Below are 22,787 nucleotides of genomic sequence, written 5' to 3' on the forward strand. Positions count from 1 at the left end.
GTTGAATATCTATTTCAGTAGATTTACAGGTTGCTTTATTTCTCTTGCTGCTGACTGTACTGTCAAAATGTAGCCAAGTCCACCACGGAAGAAACTCTGTGATACACACATAGTAGTCAATACTATGGTAACATCAGCTAGTGATAATTGTCTCTATATTGAAAAAAATACCTCTTTCTTTTTCTATAAATCTATGAAAATAGTGCTATCAAGAGTGAGAGAGTGAGTTGTAACCAATTGCAAATCACAAATCGAAAGTCACCAAAATGAGCAGCTTGCACGTGTTTGTTATTTATTCCACTGGAATTACGTACACATATGCAACATCTATGACAGTACAATAATGTTAATAGCAAGTCTAATGTACCATAATTGCCCTTTCGTAATGCACTCGAGCTTTCTAACAGAGGCCAAAAGGATTGCGTTTAATTATGATGACTGGCTTATTGGGAATCGAAAATATGTTTCAAGACTGCATTATCATAATTATATATTCCGTCTGTGGTTAAATAACATCACTACTGGGGCAGATGCACTGTAATATCAACACCTTTATATCAAACCAAACATCTAATAACTATTTTCGGAAGAAATTAGATAGTTTTCATGATCCTCACTGATGTTTTATTGTTGTTTAATGCTGTTTTAAAATAATTTGTAACTTCACAACCATGAAAAATACTTACTTATAGCAAGACTTTTATTTTAGAGTGATTTTTTTATCACCAACGGAGAAACTCTTGTTTGTAAAAATTCAAATTCAAATTGTTTATTACATGTCACATTACTAATAGTGGTGTTATAATAGGGATTCATGTACACCACATGTGACGCCCTGCAAATGCACAGTAAAACATCAGGTAGAGGTTTAAAAATAATAATGTAAACACAAAGGCAGACATACATTAAGCCTACTACATATTATACTGCAGAATACCATGTTATATTCACATAATAATATGTATGAATTCCAATAAGTAATTAAAATGAATCGCACTATATCGTGTCAAATGGGAGACACAAATCGGCAAAGCTCCTAATTATTTAATAATCATATGTAGAGTCATCGACACGTCAATCTAAATACTATGGCCTCTTCTGTGATGGTAATAGGTACTATTTTTCGACAGAAAAGTCTAACTTAATGTGTTGTCAACAATACATGCCGACTTGCAACAATGTCGGCACTCCGAGCGGAAACGTATAGTACAGTCTGTACAGATGGCATAAAGATAAACGAAATACGACTGTTGCTGTCATTATTTAAGTGATTACGGCATATTACTGTCTCATCTTTAGATTTGTAGGTACAATGCGATTTGGTTATACAACGAAAGGCTGAGTCAACCACAGCGTTGGCTGCGCCGAGCCACATAATCAGTTATTACACAAAATTGGGTCACAAGTTTCAGGTTTTAACTGCATTGCAATCAGAAGCAGTTTTTATTTATTGTGATAAAGGTTTTCCGCCAAAGATGAAATAAAGCTCGGTTAAACTTTTTTATTTTACTGAAGATTTGTGTACACCAAATTATAAATTGTTGCCAAAGTTTTCAGGAAAAATGTTTCGTAATTATATAACGTAACGTCTAGTTTTATGCATTCAGTAACGGATTTTAGACTGTGTAATCTAAAATTAATAAAACTTCATCGACTTTTACTGCATACCTATAGGTGTATTTTACACATAATTTATTATTTTAAGAAAGTAGAGTTTGACAGTTATTGATATGAACGATGAAAGAGAAAGTTGGTGAAATTCAGTTTTATAAACTTGCTTTCTACATGTAAGTAAATAAAAATGAAATTATTGAATTTATAATACTTACATCCGTTTTAATTAACACTAAATCATATTAGTAAAAAGTTAATTGAATGGCAAAATTATCTTCATCAATGTAAATAATTAGAAAAAATATTCACCAAAAGCTATAAACTATAAAAATCTTATAAAACGATAACGCGTTATAGTTCCATAACCATTGCAGTCGTAGAAAGAACCGTTCTCAAAAGAAGAAACGCCGCGTCACACGGTCCATTGTGAGCCGGCGGGAGGTGTTTGTTCGCCGTAATCGCACAACTAATCACACCAATTAAATATTTTAGTTCTCATTCAGCAATTTTTTCTTATTCGACCTTTGTTAGCGCACACCTCGACGCCTTTGTTGGCTCATTTTCGAGACCGCCTTTTGTTTGCCGCGCGTTCGACGCAACGCGATATGTCCTATTACGTTTTTCGGAAGTTGCCAGAAATGTATAACGTTTTTTTATACATTATTAGCATTATTTTATATTGTTTATGCTATTTACCTTCTGGGAAAGCAAGCGTACAATTATTATTGTGGTTTTTATGGTATGAGAACATAAAATTACTTATTGAAATAAAGGGAAAATTAATTAAAGATGTAGTGAAAATAATAGACATCCTGCAATTCAATTCGATTTTAAAATGAAAATGAACAAGACAGAGAGCTATTGCCATTTCGCTTGTAATATAGATTTCAGAATATAATATTAAATGTCGGTATATATTATTGTATAACATTTGCACACCGGTACAATCCCCGGTAGAACATAATTGGAACTGACTCAGATACTGTATACCTGTATTATCATGACATTTTGTTCTGCAAATAAACTTATTTGATTTGATTTGATTTGATATAAAAACCAGTGGATTTTGCACCTATGTATTATTATAAATAGATTTATTTATTTTCAGACCGCTGTAATAATAATAATTTAGATGACTCTACGGAAGCCAACTTCCTACTACGAGTACTATTATTTTCTTATTGGAATTACATCCCAAGATTCACTTCATCATCATTTATATTTAGATACTACACCTTTTTTAAACTACACCTTGTAACTAGTTTTTCGTCGTCGCGTCGTTGTGATAGATCTAATAGTAATAACGAAACGTATTTCCTCTTTTTCATATTAAAAATTGGGCTGTGCACAGAATTATTTCGAAGTCATTATACAAATTTAGGTGCCATAAATGAAAAACAACAAAAATTTTATACAAAATTAAAGCTCTTCTTTACTTTTATTGCCTTCCGAAATTTCTAAAAATCTTTTTCGGTGCATGTTTACGTTTCCAAATAAGAACGGCAATAAAATAGAGCACTAAAAACGCACGAAAAGTAATTGAAATATGCCCAAAAATTCGTTTCATTACTTAAATGTAATAAAAAACACATAAGTGTTTCATTATAAATTATTGTGTTGACGGCAAATAATAAAATTGTTAGTGTTTTTTTTGTTTCTCGTTTGTTTCAAAAAAAGTTATTCATCTTACAAAAATAATGCACAACGAATTAAAATGTGGATGTAAATATTTTACCAAATCAAATTAGCAAGTCTCTATCTAGAGTTCAATATCGTGAAAATAGTGAAAAATAGTTTATTATAATTTAAATTCAAAATAAAAGTTACAAAATACCTCGTTGAAGTAGGAATTGTTATTAGCATTGTGCGGCGCGGGGTGCGAGCCCCCGTGCTGTTGGTAATACGCGCAGTTCATGTCAGCCCATGCATCCACAACACTGCAATGTCACAAACAAATCACTCGCGAGAAAAATCCAAGAAAATACCCCGGAGCAATTATCTCGTAACGAATCGATGCGGCGAACGAATCTCGGCTACTAATTGTAGGGTTTGAGGCTCGGCGAGCGCGCACCGAGTGCCTTCCCTCTCGCACGCGCGTCTCGCTCGCTCACCGCGTGGCGGCGCCACCGTCGTATTTGTTTACGCGGGGCGGCGCATGGCGCTGGGCGGACTAAGGGCGGGAACTTACGCCGCACGCAAAACTAATATAAAACCGATAACGCACTTTTTACAACCACAATCAAAGCTTTGAACTTTGATAAGGAAGATGCTTGTAATTAGTATTAATGTGCAATTATTTGGTTTATTGAATTTTATGCGTTGCTCACACATTTTTTCTTTACGTTTTTAGACCGTGCTTAACAAGCTGTGAATATGAAACATCACATTAGTATTAGTATGTAATCTGATAAAAAGATCATTCAAGATGTTGAACGTAAACTCTACAAGTAATATCTGTGGCAAAAAATAGAGTGCACTTTTTACGCGACACTCTCTAATAACATATCGATGAACGTTGTTTTTAAATTAGGTGCGCACTCAGTTATATCATCTAAATTGGACCTATCAAAGAGGAACAAATGAGAATCAAAAGATGTTCAGATATTCTTCCTAATTCAAAACATTGAATCTTTGTTACAAAATTAAATAGGTATTTTTTGTGCCACGAAAGTTATAAATGTTTCCGGTGCGTAATAAAGAACATCACGTCGCTACCCGGCTCTATTATAAAAATTGGTCCATTTTTTCGGTCCAATCTGTGCGAGGGCGGATACGGATCATGTGACAGGATACACTCTGATATCATGCGAAATTTGATCACGTGATACTGTAACAGATGGTAGTTTAGTTCCTTTCGATAAATGATATTTATTTATTGTGCGTTTATGCAGAAGTACAAAGCAATAGGCAAATATTATATAAAAAGTTTGAGTGACTCCTACCACGGAATATCTCCTCTTTGTACAAAATTTTATACAGAAAAAAATTAGTGAGAGTTGGAACTTAACCTCATTGCTTCGAATTTATCTTGAAATATACATAATTTGGTAATGTAAATTTATTTCTTAAGGACGAGAAATCAAAAAGACTGTTTGACGCAAGTAAATGAAAATCATTAATGTCTAAAAGTACCTACAGTCAGTATAGTTACGAATGACTATTATTTTTCATTTTCTTACTATTTCCTACTATACCGGTTTATTCTTGGTTTTTGTTGGTTTACTATTAACATACTAAGGTCAACAAGGAGTTGTCCTATTATTCACATCCGTTTATTGTATGTTTATTAGGTACAGGACGAATTTATAGTTACTTATGTAACATGCACAATACACATACATCGCGACTAGATTTTATACTTACTTTGAAATAACTTTGAGCTTACTCGTGGTTTACTTATTGTCAGTTTCGGAATCAAATCCTTGATGTGATTATTGATAAAGTATGAAAAATATCATGAAAATTAAATAAATTGTACCTAAATGTGTGAACCCTAAAGAAAATAACATAGAGACCTCCAAAAGCTTAATGAATGGCAAAGTTGAAAGGTCCAATGCCATTATATTTCGGCACATTTCGCCAGCGGCGTTATTTAACAACTGCACGACAAAGCGTGTAGATGTCGCCTGCGATAGGCGTGCGTTTTGTATTGAATATAGAATAACACGCGCAAATGATAGTGATTAGTGCCGAGTACAGTGGGCGCGGCGCGTGCGCGTGGCGCGTAATCATTGTAATCTCGCGCGCCTGCGCGTTCCCTGCTTACTGCTTTCCTATTGTTGCTGTTAACATGGCCGCACTTTGTCTTACATTCATTTAGCCCCCATCATTTTAGACCTTCGATTTAGGTCAGTTGTACGCGTAAGATCTAGACTGAAATGCTATGACGGCGAAGTCAGCCAGCGTGAAACTTCACAATCAATTTGTAGACCACCGAAAGACAACTTTTGAATTCCAAACAAAACATACGCATTTGAATACACTCTTTCAAAGGTACGTTTAAAGGTAAGAGTGCGATAAAATATTATGTAGGTAGAGAATCTATGTTTAACATGAACCTATCAAAATAATATTAAACCAAGCTTCTCTACTCAAATCCTCATCTCACAATACAGCACAACTGTACACCATATTCATTTAAAACTAAACGATCCATGTTCCATCTCATTAACATGTAGTACTCGCGTGTCAAAGGTTATTTTTTCCAATCATTAGTTTTTGATTGTGTGCGCTCGCGCATCTGGCCCGGCCCGCCCTCGCGCCGCCCAGTGCCGCCCTAGCTCGCCCAACACGCGCCGTATCGAATGGCCGTTGCAAAACGAATGAAACATTTCTTTGTACCACCGGATTCATTGTAATCGAAGTTATGAGTGAGGCACAATCGAATAAAAACGTTTTCTCTTTTGTCTCTGTCGATGTGTTTTATGGGCGTAATTATTTATTGTGCACATTGTAAATCATTTTTGTTTTCTATTTGGGAATTAATTTAATTGAAAGCTTAGCAGTGCATTTTGAAAAAATATTGTTGTGTTACTTACTTTTAACCAAATTCGGATTTCAAAGTAAAGTTACGTCATATTTTATTTTATTGAGTTTTGAACCGCATCATATTTTTATAATACGTTTATTTTTAGAACGTTTTGAAACTCATGAAATTCATTTTTTCTTGTAAGTAGACTTTTAAAAACGCATTTACATCCCAGTATTGCTTTAACCCTACCACTGCTTCAGGACAATAAAAGGGCCAGTGGTGAGAAGTCGCGCAAGAAACAGTTTTATTCAGGACTTTACCTACCAAGTAACAATCTCCATTTGTGACAGCTACAAGTCGTCCCCTAATTTGAATCCGTTATGCGCACATTGCATACTCGTAGTGACAAATAGGTCCCCACGCTGTCGAGCGAGCATGTTCTGCGCAGAAGGGGTGCACGGATCCGGTTGCAATCTTACACCAACTTCCGCTGGTACCGTTGTTAGGACTATACTATTGTGCAACAAATGCAGCACAAAATACTTCAGATATTAAACTTTTGTGTAGAGAAATTGATGCAATTTTAAACTTTTATCAAATACTCGTTCAATGCCAGTAGTTTTAACAATAAATAGTATTTTAAAATCAATCAAATTTAGTATTTTGGTTATCAATTAAGCTAGAAGTTATGGTTTTACAACTAAAATGTAGAGCTTTATTTGCTTTGATTTTGTGATATTAATATAATCTTTTACTGTTAACGTTGATAGATATTACCTACATTTCGAACTTAGCTCACAAAGCATTTACTACACAAAAGCTCTCTAAGCGATTATCTACCGATCCATTCATACTTCAAATGCAAAATTCGATTTCATCGGACCAGAGATAATCCTGCGATTACACCGACCCAAAATATTGTCCAAGTTTCATTCACAACATGTGTGACTCTATTCGCATGGGCCATTGTCGACTACCCGCGCCATTCATGGCTTCAATGGCAGGACATTTGACGACCGTTTCCTATGCAAAATCTCGCGTAATCCCGGAATAAAGGCCTTCGAATGTTTCCGCTGACATTTCGCAGCGAGGGCCTGGGAAGCGCAAGTGTCGCTGTACAATAGAACGCTGAGATGTTCACTTAATGCGGTATTTAGATGTCACTGTTTACAAGCATAATAGGATTAAATATGAACAGCGAATTGTAATCTGAAGTGTTGTGTTATGAGCTCTTTAGATATGATGCAGACGAGATAAGAAATGGTTGTAAAATGACAGCGATGAACTTTAAGCTTGCCCTTTGAAATCGGATTACCTAACAAAAATTGTGTAAAGAAATTGAATAACGTAATCCTTAGTGAGTTTCAGTGTACTAACTGGATTGTATTGAAAATTAAAACTTATTATTTTCGCTGAAATATTACTTAGGTGCATAAACATCGTTCATTTTGTACCATAATGCGATTTAACTTGTATTTTTATTACATTTCCATATACCGTGCGCCCATCACCTCGCCGAGTGCGAAGCGCGAGCCGCCTCGCCTCATGACAGCCGCGACGTGCCAAACAACAAAATAAACCGTCCAACCCGGGTAATAATGGTGTTTCCACCCTGTAACAATAACTACATAATAGTCAAGAGCTTTTACGAGCTTTTGTGAGCATGTCGAAGCTTCTACTTGGCGTTTTTTCTGATGGATGCCGAACGCTGCGCGTACATGGTTTACGGCTACGGATATTTTATTGAATACTTACTCTGCTTAAAGATTAAGTATTGAGTTGGGAAGTGCCTTTAGAAGGCTTACTGTCAGCGAAGATTTGTTGGTTGAATAACATATCGTTTTTCTCTCGACCTTCCCGCAAATCACATTACTTGTCTAATAATAAATACGACAATACGTCCAAGTTCTAAATCTTTGTTTCTGAGGCAGAATTCTCAAGAATAATCTCGTAGTCGAAGGCTCTCAGTTATTTGCTTTATAAAGGCTATAATGCTACCCGTATCGGGAGATATATTAATTGTGCGCCATTAGTATGAAAGCTCTTGCAGTCTGAGTGTGCTTTCGTCATTCATGTTGCATTAAACGGTATGATAGGTTAGTTTCCTTGTAAGACTTTTCGCTTACCCATAACATTGCCAGCCAAAGACATTCGCCATATAAGTACGCATCAGCCAAGCAATGAAGATTAGGTACCCAAGACTTTAAGATTAATTTTCCAATTATATGAAGCGATAACCACAACCATTAAGGCAATAATAACAGCTGTCCAGGGGAAATTAATTGAACATTTATGTCTATTCGATAAGCTTAACACGTGGACCGTGGGCACCATATTATGGTTCCAATCCAAGCAAAAAGGCGTTTAAAGTAATTTACGCACCTACTTAAAGCAACTTTGTAAGTTAATTTCGTACTATAGCTTTTGAAATAAGATGAAAATGATTGCAATCCCCAAACAGCTAGGTATTAAAATTGATGTTTCATTTGCAAGAAATACTTACATTTGACTACGGACATTTAAATAATAAGGCGGACACTGGGCGGAGTCTTGGTATCATACGACATAATATAAGCAGAAAAAAGAAAAACAAGAATATGCGATAGTAAAATTAAGTTTATTTTGATGTTGCTAATACCTACGCGGTCTCATGGGCGTCGGGCCCGGCGCGAAGATGGCTAGTTGCTGAGATAAAATTAATAGGCGCTATTAAACCGCGAAACTCCGCGGAAGACTTCATTAATTCTCCGCAACGGTTTACGCCTCCAAACCCGCGATGGCCAACGATAGATTTATTAATTATTAAAAGCTTTAGCGATTTTCATCTATCATATACCACCAGATAACATCGAGCGACGGTACATTTTCTCAAAGTCGAAAACTAATTTATGATTCTAAAGAGAGAAAAAGGATAATGACCGCATGAATTTGAGGTGAGTTTTAGGGGGAAGGTGAAAGGGGGGAGGGTGATGGTCGATAGCTGCAATAAATCAAGATATTATCTGCTTGCGAGCATTACGGCGCGCCGATACCAAAGGGTAAGACGCCGCACCGCGATATATGGGCTTCACGCACAAGCTTGCGTGTCGTGTGGACGGGTTAGATCGCCCTAGACAATCAATATACCTACCTAGCCAACACTATTCACAACACAACCCTATTATAGTATTATAACCCTTTACATCATACATCAATGTGTAAGTTCGAATGACAAAAAATATTTTCATCCAGATATCAAACAGGTCTGGCGATATTATCTCCGCGTTCCGAATAACTCACATAAATTAAACACCCGCTAGTCTAAGAGCAATAATCAATGATACTACAGCTCGATAATTACACGTTGAGTCGTATAATTTCGTAGCTATTCATTAAAATTCAACTAAATATGAAAACAACAAAGTTCTTCGGGAATCACAAATCATGCGCAACGCGGCGATGGCCCGTAATAAATCAGGGGCGCGCTTAGGCCTTCTTAGCTTTTCTAGATAGAGATTTATCCCGTAATAACACGTTGGTTTTCACTAAATCAACCGCCGAATTATCCGGTAGAGCAACGATGATTAATCGGCTACGCTGCCGATGTAATGGCGGGAGGCTGCGCGCGCGCAGATATGGGCACTAGCCTCGTCTAATCTGCCATTATCCGGCCACCGCTTACAGGACCACTTTTATTGTCAATGCCCGGGATCCTAATCTTGGAGAGAACACGAAGTCGGTTTTGCCTCGGACGTTACCTAATTACAGAGTGCCAAATACTTCATGGTTGTGAGTTGAGATCGTTTGGATTGCTTTTGCTTTTTAGTCTTCAAAGTACCTATTGTTTAACAACAAACCTAATTATGTTTTACAATCAACTTTTTAAAAGAAAACATATCTTGGTGGAACATCATTAATTTTAGAGTAATAACAATTTAGAATTTTCTGCAATTACTGAAAAGGGTCATTGTGAATTAGATAGCGCGCACACGTTCTATGTATTTGTATAATCGTATCAGTAACCGGGCAAAGCTCGCGAGACAATCAGAACGCAATTATATTAAAACGATCCGCTCGTCCAGCCGACACGAATCTCATCTCAGCGTTCATCTGTTCACCGATTAAGTTTAATTAAACGTTATCTTTAATTAACATTACACGCAGCCGACGATATTTCATAAAAATAAAATACGTTTGTGGTGCACCTAGGAAGTCTTTATTAAGATTGCGACTGCAAAGAGGCGGGCCAGCCTACTTGGTCGAGAATTTGAATAATCGCCGCATTACAAGTTAACATTATTATGTACGATCAAATGTACAACGGTTTCAACATATACTTAATTATAGAGCGGGAATATATGCGAAGACTATATTTAATCTATTAAGTCAGTCAGTCAGTATGTTATCAGCTAATCTGCAGCCGTAGAAATGGACCTAAGTGCTTGTCTGATATATAACTTTAGGCATTAAGAATAGTAATAAGATCGAATTATGCATACTCCGCTTCTAATAGCGAGTGTACAACAGACTTATTTAGCGCAGTAAACGTTAGAAAACAGTTAGCGTATTTAAGCAAAAGTGCCTGTGTAATTGCCATCGTAATTGTAGTTATAAATTTTAACGGGCAACATCAGATTTGAGAGTAACGTTCTTTTATTCATGAGGAAGCGCAAAAGGAACAAACACGAATGACAGATCGAATGGAATGGCACACATCTCGCGCAATGTGATCAAGATGCGAACTGAGATTCCGAAGTTTGCATACAACGCGGCGCATCGGCCATATTTCAACGATAATGATAGCGAGCGAGCGTGATAATAATTGTTATTACTATGATCCACATCTGCTATTATTTTATAATTGAGGGCTTTTCGGTGAAACCCTGCAATTATAACGAGAGCCCGGAGCAACGAGCAACATGCAACGAGGTGCCCGCGTTTTTGCCCCGTTCCCTAATTTATGAGATTCTGGAGAACGCGGCCGTTAGTCCTCGATCTTTGATACGCAGCAGAATTTGAATGTAACTTGTATGAGCGGCCTAATTTATGATCATTAATCATTGATTCCTGTACAGTTTAGTCTTTCAATGCAGCGGACATTGCAATGGAAATTATCATCAATGACTGATATCCTGTACAACCTCTAAGGAATTTTCCTCCAATTTACTATGCAATTAATACTCATTTCAATTTAATTGATACATTTTTAAAGACTTTGTACACAATTTTCGCAAGAAGCCACGACATTATAAAACGTTTTCATTACAATAAGTTAATTGAATCCACTTTTACTAAAGAACATTCAAAACTCTACTAAAATATAATTTTAGTTCGTAAATAGCTGAGACATACGACTATAATTTCAAATTACATCTGCATTGCATTGATATTTATGTTATTTGTCACATGCACATTAGAATTTTTGCATTTATAATGTAAGGTAGGTATATCTCTTGTAACCTAGATATTACGTCCTCCGTTCTTTTTTTAGCTCTGACGTTCCATGATGAGACGCGTCCACTTTCGGCCTAACCCTAAACGTTAATCGGATAAAATCTACGTAATCCCTCGTCCCAAGCCGTTCTCAGAGTTCATTATTTATTATGAATATTAGTCAATTTTTATTTAGTCGGCGGGGCGAGCGGCCGCTGCAATTAACTCGCCAACCCTGTAATTATGGTCAGTAAATTTCTGGACGTCTCGGCCGCGACTGTATATTGTTCTATCTCTTGTGACGATTATACTCGCCTTTGCTACCAATGCGAATGTTGGCCGAAATGTTTTCGTGATGGAATTGGTTTATTGGATTCGACGTTTTTTGCACGAGATATTATGCTTCGATGTTTGTGATATCGATTGAGGTTAGATTGATTTCTGCGTTTTTAGATGAGTTATTGATGGATAAATGCTTAGGATACAGGTCAATAATACGCTGATACTGAAATTAAGATTGGTAGGTTGATAGATATTATAACCATCGTTTGATAGAAACTAATAATGCACGGAGAGACGTTGAGAGCTTTCCTATTTACTAAAATTATAAGAATTTTTCACATATTTGTTATAGATACTACATATCTATAGCCCTTTATATAAAAATAACTCCAAAATGTAGAGCCAGTTCTGTTTGGGAATAACTTTTTTGCTTTAATTTAATAATGTCGAATAGCTATTATACTGCTGCGTAGATAACGTGACAAAAACTACTATGAATATTAGCATTAATTTTCCGGCTATCGTTGATAAAGTAATAATAAAAAGGCTCCCCTATCCTAATGCGACCATTAAACCGTCGAAAACTTCTTTTAAGTTCCATGTTGAGTCAAAACTTTCAGAGTTAATTACATATGGGCTCTATCTGCGGACGGAATCGCGGGACTCAATTACGTGTTTCCTATTTTTGTGTAGAACTATATCTGATATTCATAAATATATGATGATTGCGTCGCTTTATTACGTCTAATGTGAGTTGAAAACGATTAGGCAGGTGTGTTGAAGCCTAGGCAACGTTCGTAGATTGATTATCAATATCGTCATACAGCACTCTCCATAACAATGTTCCTTTTATTGCCCCAGTTGAAAGTACTTCTATCATAAGAAATGTTTCTTATTTCAACTTCAATTGATCGTTTCCAACTTCTAATTAAGCTTCTGAAATCACGCACATTTAATTTTCGCTGTTGCATCGTGACAGTAGCTTTTAGTGTGAGCGTCACTATTCCGGATTAAATTGTTTCAGTCCCAGTGCATGTCAATTATTGAACTAATTCATCACGACAATGCACCGCCAAGTCTCTTCGTTTTTTTTATATTCATTTGGTCACATTCCAACGACTTGACATAATATCCTTAGCATACACAATGGGAAGTGTGCCTGCTGACCTTACTCTTTAGCTTTTCGATCTGTCATGTTTGTCTCTTTTTTTCCTTAATCGTACGCTGAAACTAAGAGGCAAGATCCATAACAGGAAATAGGTCCTAACAAATAAGTCGGAGCATGTTGATCCCTGACCCCCATTCATTCACAATTAGAGTCGTGTCGTGACGTAGCGCGTGCGGTGTCGTGAGTCGACACACAATGGGATTCCCGTCATGAGTCGGCAAAATGTGCTCATTCATACGTAGGTACACATAGATCGCTTTCTGCTGAGATTTGAGTTTGGTTACTCAAGCTAGGTCTAAAGTTCTAAAACTTTTTGCGCGATAACTAGCAAGTTTACGTAAATGAACTGTGTGCCTACCATGAGTTTACGTTAGGTGTGCTCGCTAGCGACTGCGTAAAAAAATGACATTTAAATGTATGACATATTGTGCAGCGCCCCTAGCGGCTACTTTCAAGAAATAAAATCTTCATATAATTTTTTGACGTATTCGCTAGCGAGCTCACCTAACGTAAACTCATGGTAGGCACACTGAACTTTATTGCACAAGCCTCCTCACTTTGAGGAGTTATTTATGTCAATGTTTAGATCACCGTAATATTGAACTGAAATTTCCTGAAACCTACACAGACGCAATGCCTCGAACCCAATATCAGTAATGCGATACATACAGCAAAACAAAACCAAACGAGTATGTAGAACGAGTATAAAGCAAAAGGACGTTACAGACGTAGGGTGCCCTGCGAGGAAAATCACACAAAAGAGTAGCGATTTGTAAAAATCTGCAAATGTATGTCCGCTTTAACCTAAATTACCATTTTATTATTTCGGGAAGTATTTTTCATAAAAAAAAATTAAACGAGTTCAAATGAATTCACGTTTTACAGAATATGAAATCACACTTGTTATCTCACATCTCACAAACGGCTGAAAGCTAAGCTTTCTGAATCGAAAGCATGGTTACCGAACAACATTGTATCACCTAACCGATGCCACACAGCAAGAACATTTCAATACATAATAATTCATTTACGAAACAAATAACGACACCGATGGACCAAATAGAGCGGGTAAAGGACTGGCCGGCGCGGGCGCAGCCGACCTGCGACCCGATATTTGCATACAATGTTCGTGCGTGGGCGACTCGCGCATACCACGCGCGCGAGCGTCTGATAGGGCTGCTAGTGAAACTCTTTGGGTTTACTTTTTTTTTAATTCTCTTTTAAATTTTTTACTTGGGGACTCCAGTAAATAACATTACTTAATGCGAGTAGATACTAAGTATCTATGGAACGTAGGCTCGTAATTGAAGATTATAGAACTATTGAAGTCGTTAAATGGAATTGTATTGTCATGTTTGTGTTTTTATAAAGAGCTGTGGTTTTTTGAATAAAGGGGAATAAAATGAATAAATTAATCTCTCTTTAATGATTTCAAAAGAATATATGAATTTTCTTTACTTTAAATGATTAAGACAATTAAGTTTATAGGAATTGATAAACATAATAAGACTATTATAAACGAGAAAGTTTTGTAAATGAAAAATCGCAATAATAATATTTGGTTAGGTTCTAGGTATCCGTTAAATGTAAAATAATTAATTATTCAAATAAATAATAATAATAACTAATACCTAATTTGACCTATTATAGTCACTTTAACTAAATCCGGTTATAACGTAAACAAAAGGTGCAAAACGACTGTTTTGACAACCCTGCATACCCGGACAAGCGCAGTTCGTCCGCAGTACTTAAACTGTAAATAGGAATACTGTAGCATAAACACAAAAACGTTTACCGTATTACCGATGAATACTCATAAGGGGCGTGCATTTGGTTTCCTCTGCTCATTTAGTTGGTAAAACCACTTGTAAGTAGGCATAACTATGAATGGAACACGTAGAAACTAGGAACTAATAAGATACTGAGAATAAGCAGTCACTAGTTAGGATTGTAGATAGTTTCGGAGTTGAGTCGTATCCAATATAGACATGTAAGGAATAAGCTTCGCTTAAAGGTTAATAGATTTTAAGGGATACCATTACACTGGAGGATTAAACACCAAAATGTCATACTACGAAGTTTAAACATTCTTCAAGAGTCAAGTTTCAAGCGATTTACCCATAGTAACGAATAAACAATATTATTTAGGCTGAGTTGCACTACCTAACTTTGACCGCATAACGATAACTGGTGCTTTTTGTATACAGGGTGTTAGGTAAATGGGTATATGAGCCGACACTAGCCCATGTTAACATGGTCATATAAATGGTATGGTGAAGTCAGAAAATTGATATCTTCATTTTAACTACTTATTTTAATTTTCATACAAATCGGATTTTGTAAAATTTATTTTGTATGAAAATTTAAAAAAATAAAATCATGATTTCAAATTTCTGACTTCACCATACCATTTAATATGCCTATGTTAACATGGGCTAGTGTCGGCTCATATACCTATTTACCTAACATCCTGTAGAGTTTAACAGATTTTTGACTTTGGATAAAGTTAAAGTAAGGTGGTGCAACCCAGCCTTAGAGTAGTACCTAAAGAGTTTGTGTTATTTATACGTAGGTATTTGATTCAAATAGAAGCGCATAATAGTGAAGCGACCACATTATAATTCTCGACCAATCACCACACTCTGATCTCATAAAGTCATAAATTATGAATTAATAGTACGCTAAGATTATTAGGTTTGAAAGATGCTAGACAGGTCCATAGAACGGGATAGCCCATAATGACATTTTAACTTGCGAAAGATGTTGGCGTAGACGAGATTATAATAAAGATACATTAATGATATTCTAATATAAAATTACTATCTACCTGTCTATCACTGGTATTTATAAGTGAAATTCTTAAACCAAGCACATAATTACAGGCAATTACCCGTTTATAAATTACAAAATCAGGAAATTATAATCATAAAAAGTTGACAACTACTCTACTTAAACTGGTATTTGTTAATGGTAGAAATAATATAAATATTCCCACGCTTTTTAAAGTTATTTATTATTATCAGCTTTCAAAGGTCCGATCTTTCGATAACAGCATCAAAAATAAATCCACAATATGACATTACTAGAGACAAAAGAGTACGCGGGAAGTGGACAAAGAAAAAATGAGCTGTTTTTTAATTAACTCAATTTAGGTATTTTTTTGTAGCAACTGTTGTTACACTGTGGTGGAATTTTCATTATAATCTTTAGTAATTGAAAAACAATCAAGCGAATGTAAAGAAAAACTCTCTGGATCATTGAAATATGTGAATTTCCACGCATTTTTAATGATTTAAGTTTTCCTGAAACACTTGAAAATAGCTGGAGATAATATGAATTTTCAGACTGAAAAATAGAAGCACGCCGTAAAAAGTTTTCATGTATAAGACATAAGAGTCAAAAGTGGATATAATAATATAACATTGGATATATGTATGTACAGTCGCGGAATGAAAAGGTTCGTCACCTTAGTGTCGGTTTTCGCTTGCACTAGGTACTGTAAGAGTCAAACCTGCCAACATAACAGTGCAAGAAACAGTGCTGCTAACATTTAAATAAATATGACGATTGCTAACGAATAAGGTTTTGCTTGTTTAGTTTTCTATCCCATGCAATGTTACAAAATGTAGTATTTTTTTTATTTAATAGAAATAATAATGGCAGGTTGATCCAACAAGAAGGTTTTAGTTTATCAATCATAATAATCTTGACAAGATAAATCGTCAAACAATTTTGATCTGAATAATTTTGAACTTTACTGACGAACAGTTAAAGATTATTTTCTCTAACTCGAGATTATTCTGTAACATAGTTTCAAAAGGTAATATGTGCTCGCGATTCGTTGAAGGAATCAATTTGAAAATTGACGAACCTTTTCATTCCGTGACTGTACTATGTATGACATTCGTAATCTAAACTTTGCTTAATTGAACTCTTACATGGTGCGTAATTTAGAAACATATCTTACACTAAAGTCCTTTTCGTCTATCTCTACATTCTCCAGTCCGCAACATTCTGGTCACATCACCGCGTAGGCGTAATCGCCGGCATGTTTATTTCAATCGGCAATTTTTCAACTGCGGTGCTGCATTGCAGTTGCCAGCAAGATTTATTGCGCAAGAGAGTCGCGGAGGGTGAGTCGCATCGGATCGCGCTGATTAATGAGCGTCGCCCGATCTATTTACTGCCCACTCGACGGTGCCACAGTGTAAAGAAGCAGTATGCCAATAAAAAGCATGAGAAACGTTTCGGCATTTTCTTATGGAGGCAAAATAGCTAGTTCGTTTGTAGTTCTAACTACACTATACTTCCGGGTGAAGTTCGCTTCAAGCTTCAGCCTGATCGTCGTTTAGCATCAGGTGTGACACAGGCCAAGAGCTTACCTGTTGCCTTTAAAAAAACCGGCCAAGTGCATGTCGGACTCACGCACAAAGGGTTCCGTACCATTGATTTATGAAATTAAAAAATATTTTTTTTTAATTTAACTTATTTGTATGAAAGATTACGCGGTAATAAGCGGTTTACGATTTACGAGGTATTAAAAAAACTGCTTACTAGATCTCGTTCAAAACAATTTTCGTTGGTAGTTTTTATAGTAATGTACATCATGTTTTTTTTTAGATTTTTCATTTTCTTATTTTAGAAGTTAGATGGGGGGACCAACTTTTTTCCACTTTGGAAGCGTCTGTCACGCAAACTATTCGGTTTAGAAAAAAANGGTCTAAACCTTTTTGCTTGATAGCCAGTTACACGTATGTTTACGTAAATGAACTTAACTTTAGAGCACAAGTCTTCTCACTTTGAAGAATAGTTATATCTGAATGTTTAGTTCACTGTGGTCTGTGACATTGAACTGAAAGTTCCTGAAACCTACACAGATGAAATGCCTCAAACCCAATTTCAGTACATACAGCAAAACAAAACCAAATAAACAAACTTTGGTATACGAGTATGTAAAACGAGTAAGTATAATATAAAGCAAAAGGATCCAGGCGCTGCGCGTCCTGCGAAAAAAATCACACGAAAGAGAAAATGTATGTCTGTAAAAATCTGAAAATTCGTGGCCGTTTTACTTAAATGATCATTTATTACTTTGCGAAATATTCTTCATAAAACATTATTAACGAGCTCAAGTAAATTTTACAAGCATGTTTTACAGAATAAGTACGAAATAACACTCGTATCACGTCTGACAAACGGCTGAAAGCTTATAGCTAAGCTTTCTGAATCGAAAGCATGGTTGCCGAACAACATTGTATCACCTAACCGATGCCACACAGCAAGAACATTTCAATACATAATAATTCATTTACGAAATAAATAACGACACCGATGGACCAAATAGAGCGGGTAAAGGACTGGCCGGCGCGGGCGCAGCCGACTTGCGACCCGATATTTGCATACAATGTTCGTGCGTGGGCGACTCGCGCATACCACGCGCGCGAGCGTCTGATAGGGCTACCAGTGATACTCTTTGGTTTTTTTTTTTACTTCTCTTTTAACTTTTTTACTTGGGGAATCTAAATTTATTGGGATGGTTGCTATCACAATGTCCAGTAAATAACATTACTGAATGCGAGTACCTAGATGGAAAGTAAACTGGAACGTAAGCTTGAAACTGAAATTCATAGAACTATTGAAATCGTGACATGGAATTGTATTAAGTATCATGTTTGTAGTATTATAAAGAGCTGTGGTTTTCTGAAGAAAGAGGAATAAAATAAATAAATTAATCTCTCTTTAAACATTTCAAAATAATAAATGAATTTTCTTTACTATTTGGCATCTTATAGGAATTGACAAAATTGAGACTAATATAAACGGGAAAGCTTTGTGAATGAGAAATCGCAATATTTTGTTACAAAGTTCTATCCGTTAAATATAATTAACTCAACTAAACAAGTTAACTAATACCTAATTCGACTTATTATAATCATTTTATCTAAATCCGGTTACGACGTAAACAAAAGGTGCAAAACGACTGTTTTGACAACCCTGCATACCCGGACAAGCGCAGTTCGTCCGCAGTACTTAAACTGTAAATAGGAATACTGTAGCATAAACACAAAAACGTTTACCGTATTACCGATGAATACTCATAAGGGGCGTGCATTTGGTTTCCTCTGCTCATTTAGTTGGTAAAACCACTTGTAAGTAGGCATAACTATGAATGGAACGAGTAGAAATAGGAACTAATAAGATACTGAGAATAAGCAGTCACTAGCTAAGATTGTAGATAGTTTCGGAGTTGAGTCGTATCCAATATAGACATGTAAGGAATAAGCTTCACTTAAAGGTTAATAGATTTTAAGGGATACCATTACACTGGAGGATTAAACACCAAAATGTCATACTACGAAGTTTAAACATTCTTCAAGAGTCAAGTTTCAACCGATTTACCCATAGTAACGAATAAACAATAATATTTAGGCTGAGTTGCACTACCTAACTTTGACCGCAACTATAACGATAACTGGTGCTTTTTGTGTACAGGATGTTAGGTAAATGGGTAGGTATATGAGCCGACACTAGCCCATGTTAACATGGTCATATAAATGGTATGGTGAAGTCAGAAAATAATCATTTTATCTCTCATATACCTATTTACCTAACATCCTGTAGAGTTTAACAGATTTTTGACTTTGGATAAGTTAAAGTAAGGTGGTACAACCCAGCCTTAGAATAGTACCTAAAGAGTTTGTATTATTTATACGTAGGTATTTGATTCATATAAAAGCGCATAATAGTGAAGCGAAAAGCAAAATGACGGCAAAATGCTTGATAAGAACATCCAAGCCACATTATAATACTCGACCAATCACCACACTCTGATCTCATAAAGTCATAAATTATGAATTAATAGTACGCTAAGATTATTAGGTTTGAAAGATGCCAGACAGGTCCATGGAACTGGATAGCCCATAATGACATTTTAACTTGCGAAAGATGTTGGCGTAGACGAGATTATAATAAAGATACATTAATGATATTCTAATATAAAATTACTATCTCCCTGTCTATCACTGGTATTTATGAGTGAAATTCTTAAACCAAGCACATAATTACAGGCAATTACCCGTTTATAAATTACAAAATCAGGAAATTATAATCAGAAAAAGTTGACAACTACTCTACTTAAACTGGTATTTGTTAATGGTAGAAGTAATATAAATATTCCCACGCTTTTTAAAGTTATTTATTATTTCGATCCCAGCATCAAAAATAAATCCACAATATGACATTGCTAGAGACAATAAGAGCACGCGGGAAGTAGACAAAGAAAAATGAGCCTTGTTTTTTAACTAACTCAATTTAGGTAGTTTTTTGTAGCAATTGTTGTTACAATGTGGTGGAATTTTCATTAAACTTAATTTTTAATAAATGAAAAACAATCTAGCTAATGTAAGGAAAAACTCTCTTGATCATTGAAATATATGAATTTCCGCGCATTTTGAATGATTCAAGTTTTCCCGAATCACTTGAAAACAGCAGGAGATACCTAATATGAATTTTCAGACTGAATAAAGAAGCATGCCGTAAAAAGTTATCACTTTTGACTCTTATGGTACTACCTACTCTTATAACATGTTAAGAAAAACAATTGTAACTAATGGAAGTGCTGAAAACGTACAATAAGAATTATCATTCATAAGCTAAATTCTGCTTCTAATAACTCAAATGTGTTATTTAGAAACATATCTTACATTAAAGTCCTTTTCGTCTATCTCAGAATAATTCCGCAACATTCTGGTCACATCACCGCGTAGGCGTAATCGCCGGCATGTTTATTTCAATCGGCAATTTTTCAGCTGCGGTGCTGCATTGCAGTTGCCAGCAAGATTTATTGCGCAAGAGAGTCGCGGAGGGTGAGTCGCATCGGATCGCGCTGATTAATGAGCGTCGCCCGATCTATTTACTGCCCACTCGACGGTACCACAGTGTAAAGGAGCAGTATACCAATACAAAGCATGTGAAACGTTTTGGCATTTTCTTATTTGGAGGTAAAATAGCTAGTTCGTTTGTAGTCCTAACTACACTACACTTCCGGGTGAAGTTCGCTTCAAGCTTCAGCCTGATCGTCGTTTAGCATCAGGTGTGACACAGTCCAAGAGCTTACCTGTTGCCTTTAAAAAAACACGTTTTTGGACATATAGCTGTGTGTTTTAAATATCATAGGTACTCTTATTAGAGTCTATATGAGTAGCATAACAAAAGTTTATACTTGTCGTTTTCTAAATTGTTACTCGCATTTATTTTAAAATGTGCTCAACTTTAAGGTAGGTTTTTGTGCTATAAACGATAACCATAATTACATTTCAAAATAGGTACACATAATAAGGTTTCACTTTGAACACGTTTGTTCTAATCTACTGGACAAAATTAGTCTGTTGCCACAGCTATCACATCAGCATTTAAATTCGCAAGTTTCATCACTGTTACACTGAGTGCTCAGGATGGCTTCATTTAAACTTGATTGAGCTTGCATCAGACGTTTAATCAGTCTAGCTTGATTACATTCCCGACAAAAAATCAGAAAAATTATAGAAGAGATTTTATGAAAGATACCAAGCCACAATAAATCCTTCATGGGAAGATCAAACACATAATCTATACAGATTCAGATCGTATAACATGAAAGCCTACTGTGATATTTCTGAGCGAGCTTTCATGTATACGATCTTAATAAATAATCCATCGTAATAAATATAAATTTTAAAAACTCGTAATTAAGACATGCTCTATATATTTCATAGAATATAATAATAGTTCTAAGAACTATCTTAAATATTCGTGTTTCTTTTTTATGGAAACAATATTGTTTTAATAGGTAACTTTCAGCGGAAAATTTGCCAATTTAACAATTGGGATTGCATTTTATTATTTTAATCTGTAAAACAAAAGATCACATCAATAACATCCCGCAAGAGGCAAATGGAAATGACTGAAGCATTAAACAAATCCTTTGTAAGCGACGTTTAAGCCGCAGGACTAAAGTTATTAGGAGTTGGCATAACAAAATTAAGCGGCAATAATTTCCCATGGCGCCCTTCACTCGGGTCGTTCCCATCGTAGGGTAAACAGAGGCAGGGCTATGAGGGTAGGGTTGGCACAAAGAGGAAAATGGGTTTAGAAATGTAACTTTAAGAAAAGCATTGATTTTCAGTAAATTTTTGTAACAGGTGTTTTTTTTTCATGTTTCAAACTTTTTAATGCTTGTGCAAAAGCTTGTTTGTTTTCTGAAATAAACTTTTAAATAAATATTGTGTATGGCTTCAAATCTCTCTAATCTTAGAAAAACTGAAACTGAAATGGAAAATTAATGAAACCTTTGAAGTTGGCAAAAGTAAAGATTTCATATTTACTTACTAAATTGGAAAGCTCTCATTATTTGCTTTTTCCTTGAAAGTGGATGTCAATATTTTATTAGTTTTTATTGACGCTAAAAAATGGAATATTTTGATACAGTGAGCCTCTTGTATATTCATACACAGCTATTTATTCATAAAATGGAATGGTAAAGTTTCAGTTTTTCATTCTAAAAGAGTACTTTATACCCACTCGTAAGTTGGCACCGAAAGCTCGAATAGCTGAAACGAATTTAGCCAAATGATCTCCATTGCTGGAGAAAGGCCTACCCCAAGGATTTCCATAACGACCGGTCCTGCGCTGCCCTTTTCCAGGTATTTCCCGTGACCTGCATTAGATCCTTGGTCCACTCCGCGGGAGTCCTATTGAAAATGTAGTTCCTATAAAAACAAGTTTGAATATTATGGAAAAAGTTTGAATATGGAAAAGGTTTGTATATGGAAAAGGTTTGAATATGGAAAATTTCTATGTAGC

At 35.6% G+C, this 22,787-nt stretch overlaps 1 protein-coding gene across 4 annotated transcripts in view; it reads right to left on the minus strand.

Moving 5' to 3' along the window:
• Sp1 (transcription factor Sp8) overlaps window positions 1-22,787 on the minus strand; it is a 93,615-nt gene that overhangs the window by 36,036 nt on the left and 34,792 nt on the right. Inside the window, exon 1 of one of the 4 annotated variants that reach the window (XM_028321818.1) lies at window positions 3,449-3,657. The exons of 1 other annotated variant lie outside the window; for it this stretch is intronic. In XM_028321818.1, coding sequence (XP_028177619.1) covers window positions 3,449-3,529 — 81 coding nt within the window. In that variant the 5' untranslated portion in view covers window positions 3,530-3,657. Of the gene's footprint in view, window positions 1-3,448; window positions 3,658-22,787 lie in introns of those variants that run through there. 2 more of the 4 variants (XM_028321820.1, XM_028321821.1) reach the window with 2 other exon arrangements.

Source organism: Ostrinia furnacalis, unplaced genomic scaffold (genome assembly GCF_004193835.3).
Source record: "Ostrinia furnacalis isolate ACB-3 unplaced genomic scaffold, ASM419383v2 OfSCF7582, whole genome shotgun sequence".
In the NCBI taxonomy this organism is placed as follows: Eukaryota; Metazoa; Arthropoda; class Insecta; order Lepidoptera; family Crambidae; genus Ostrinia; species Ostrinia furnacalis.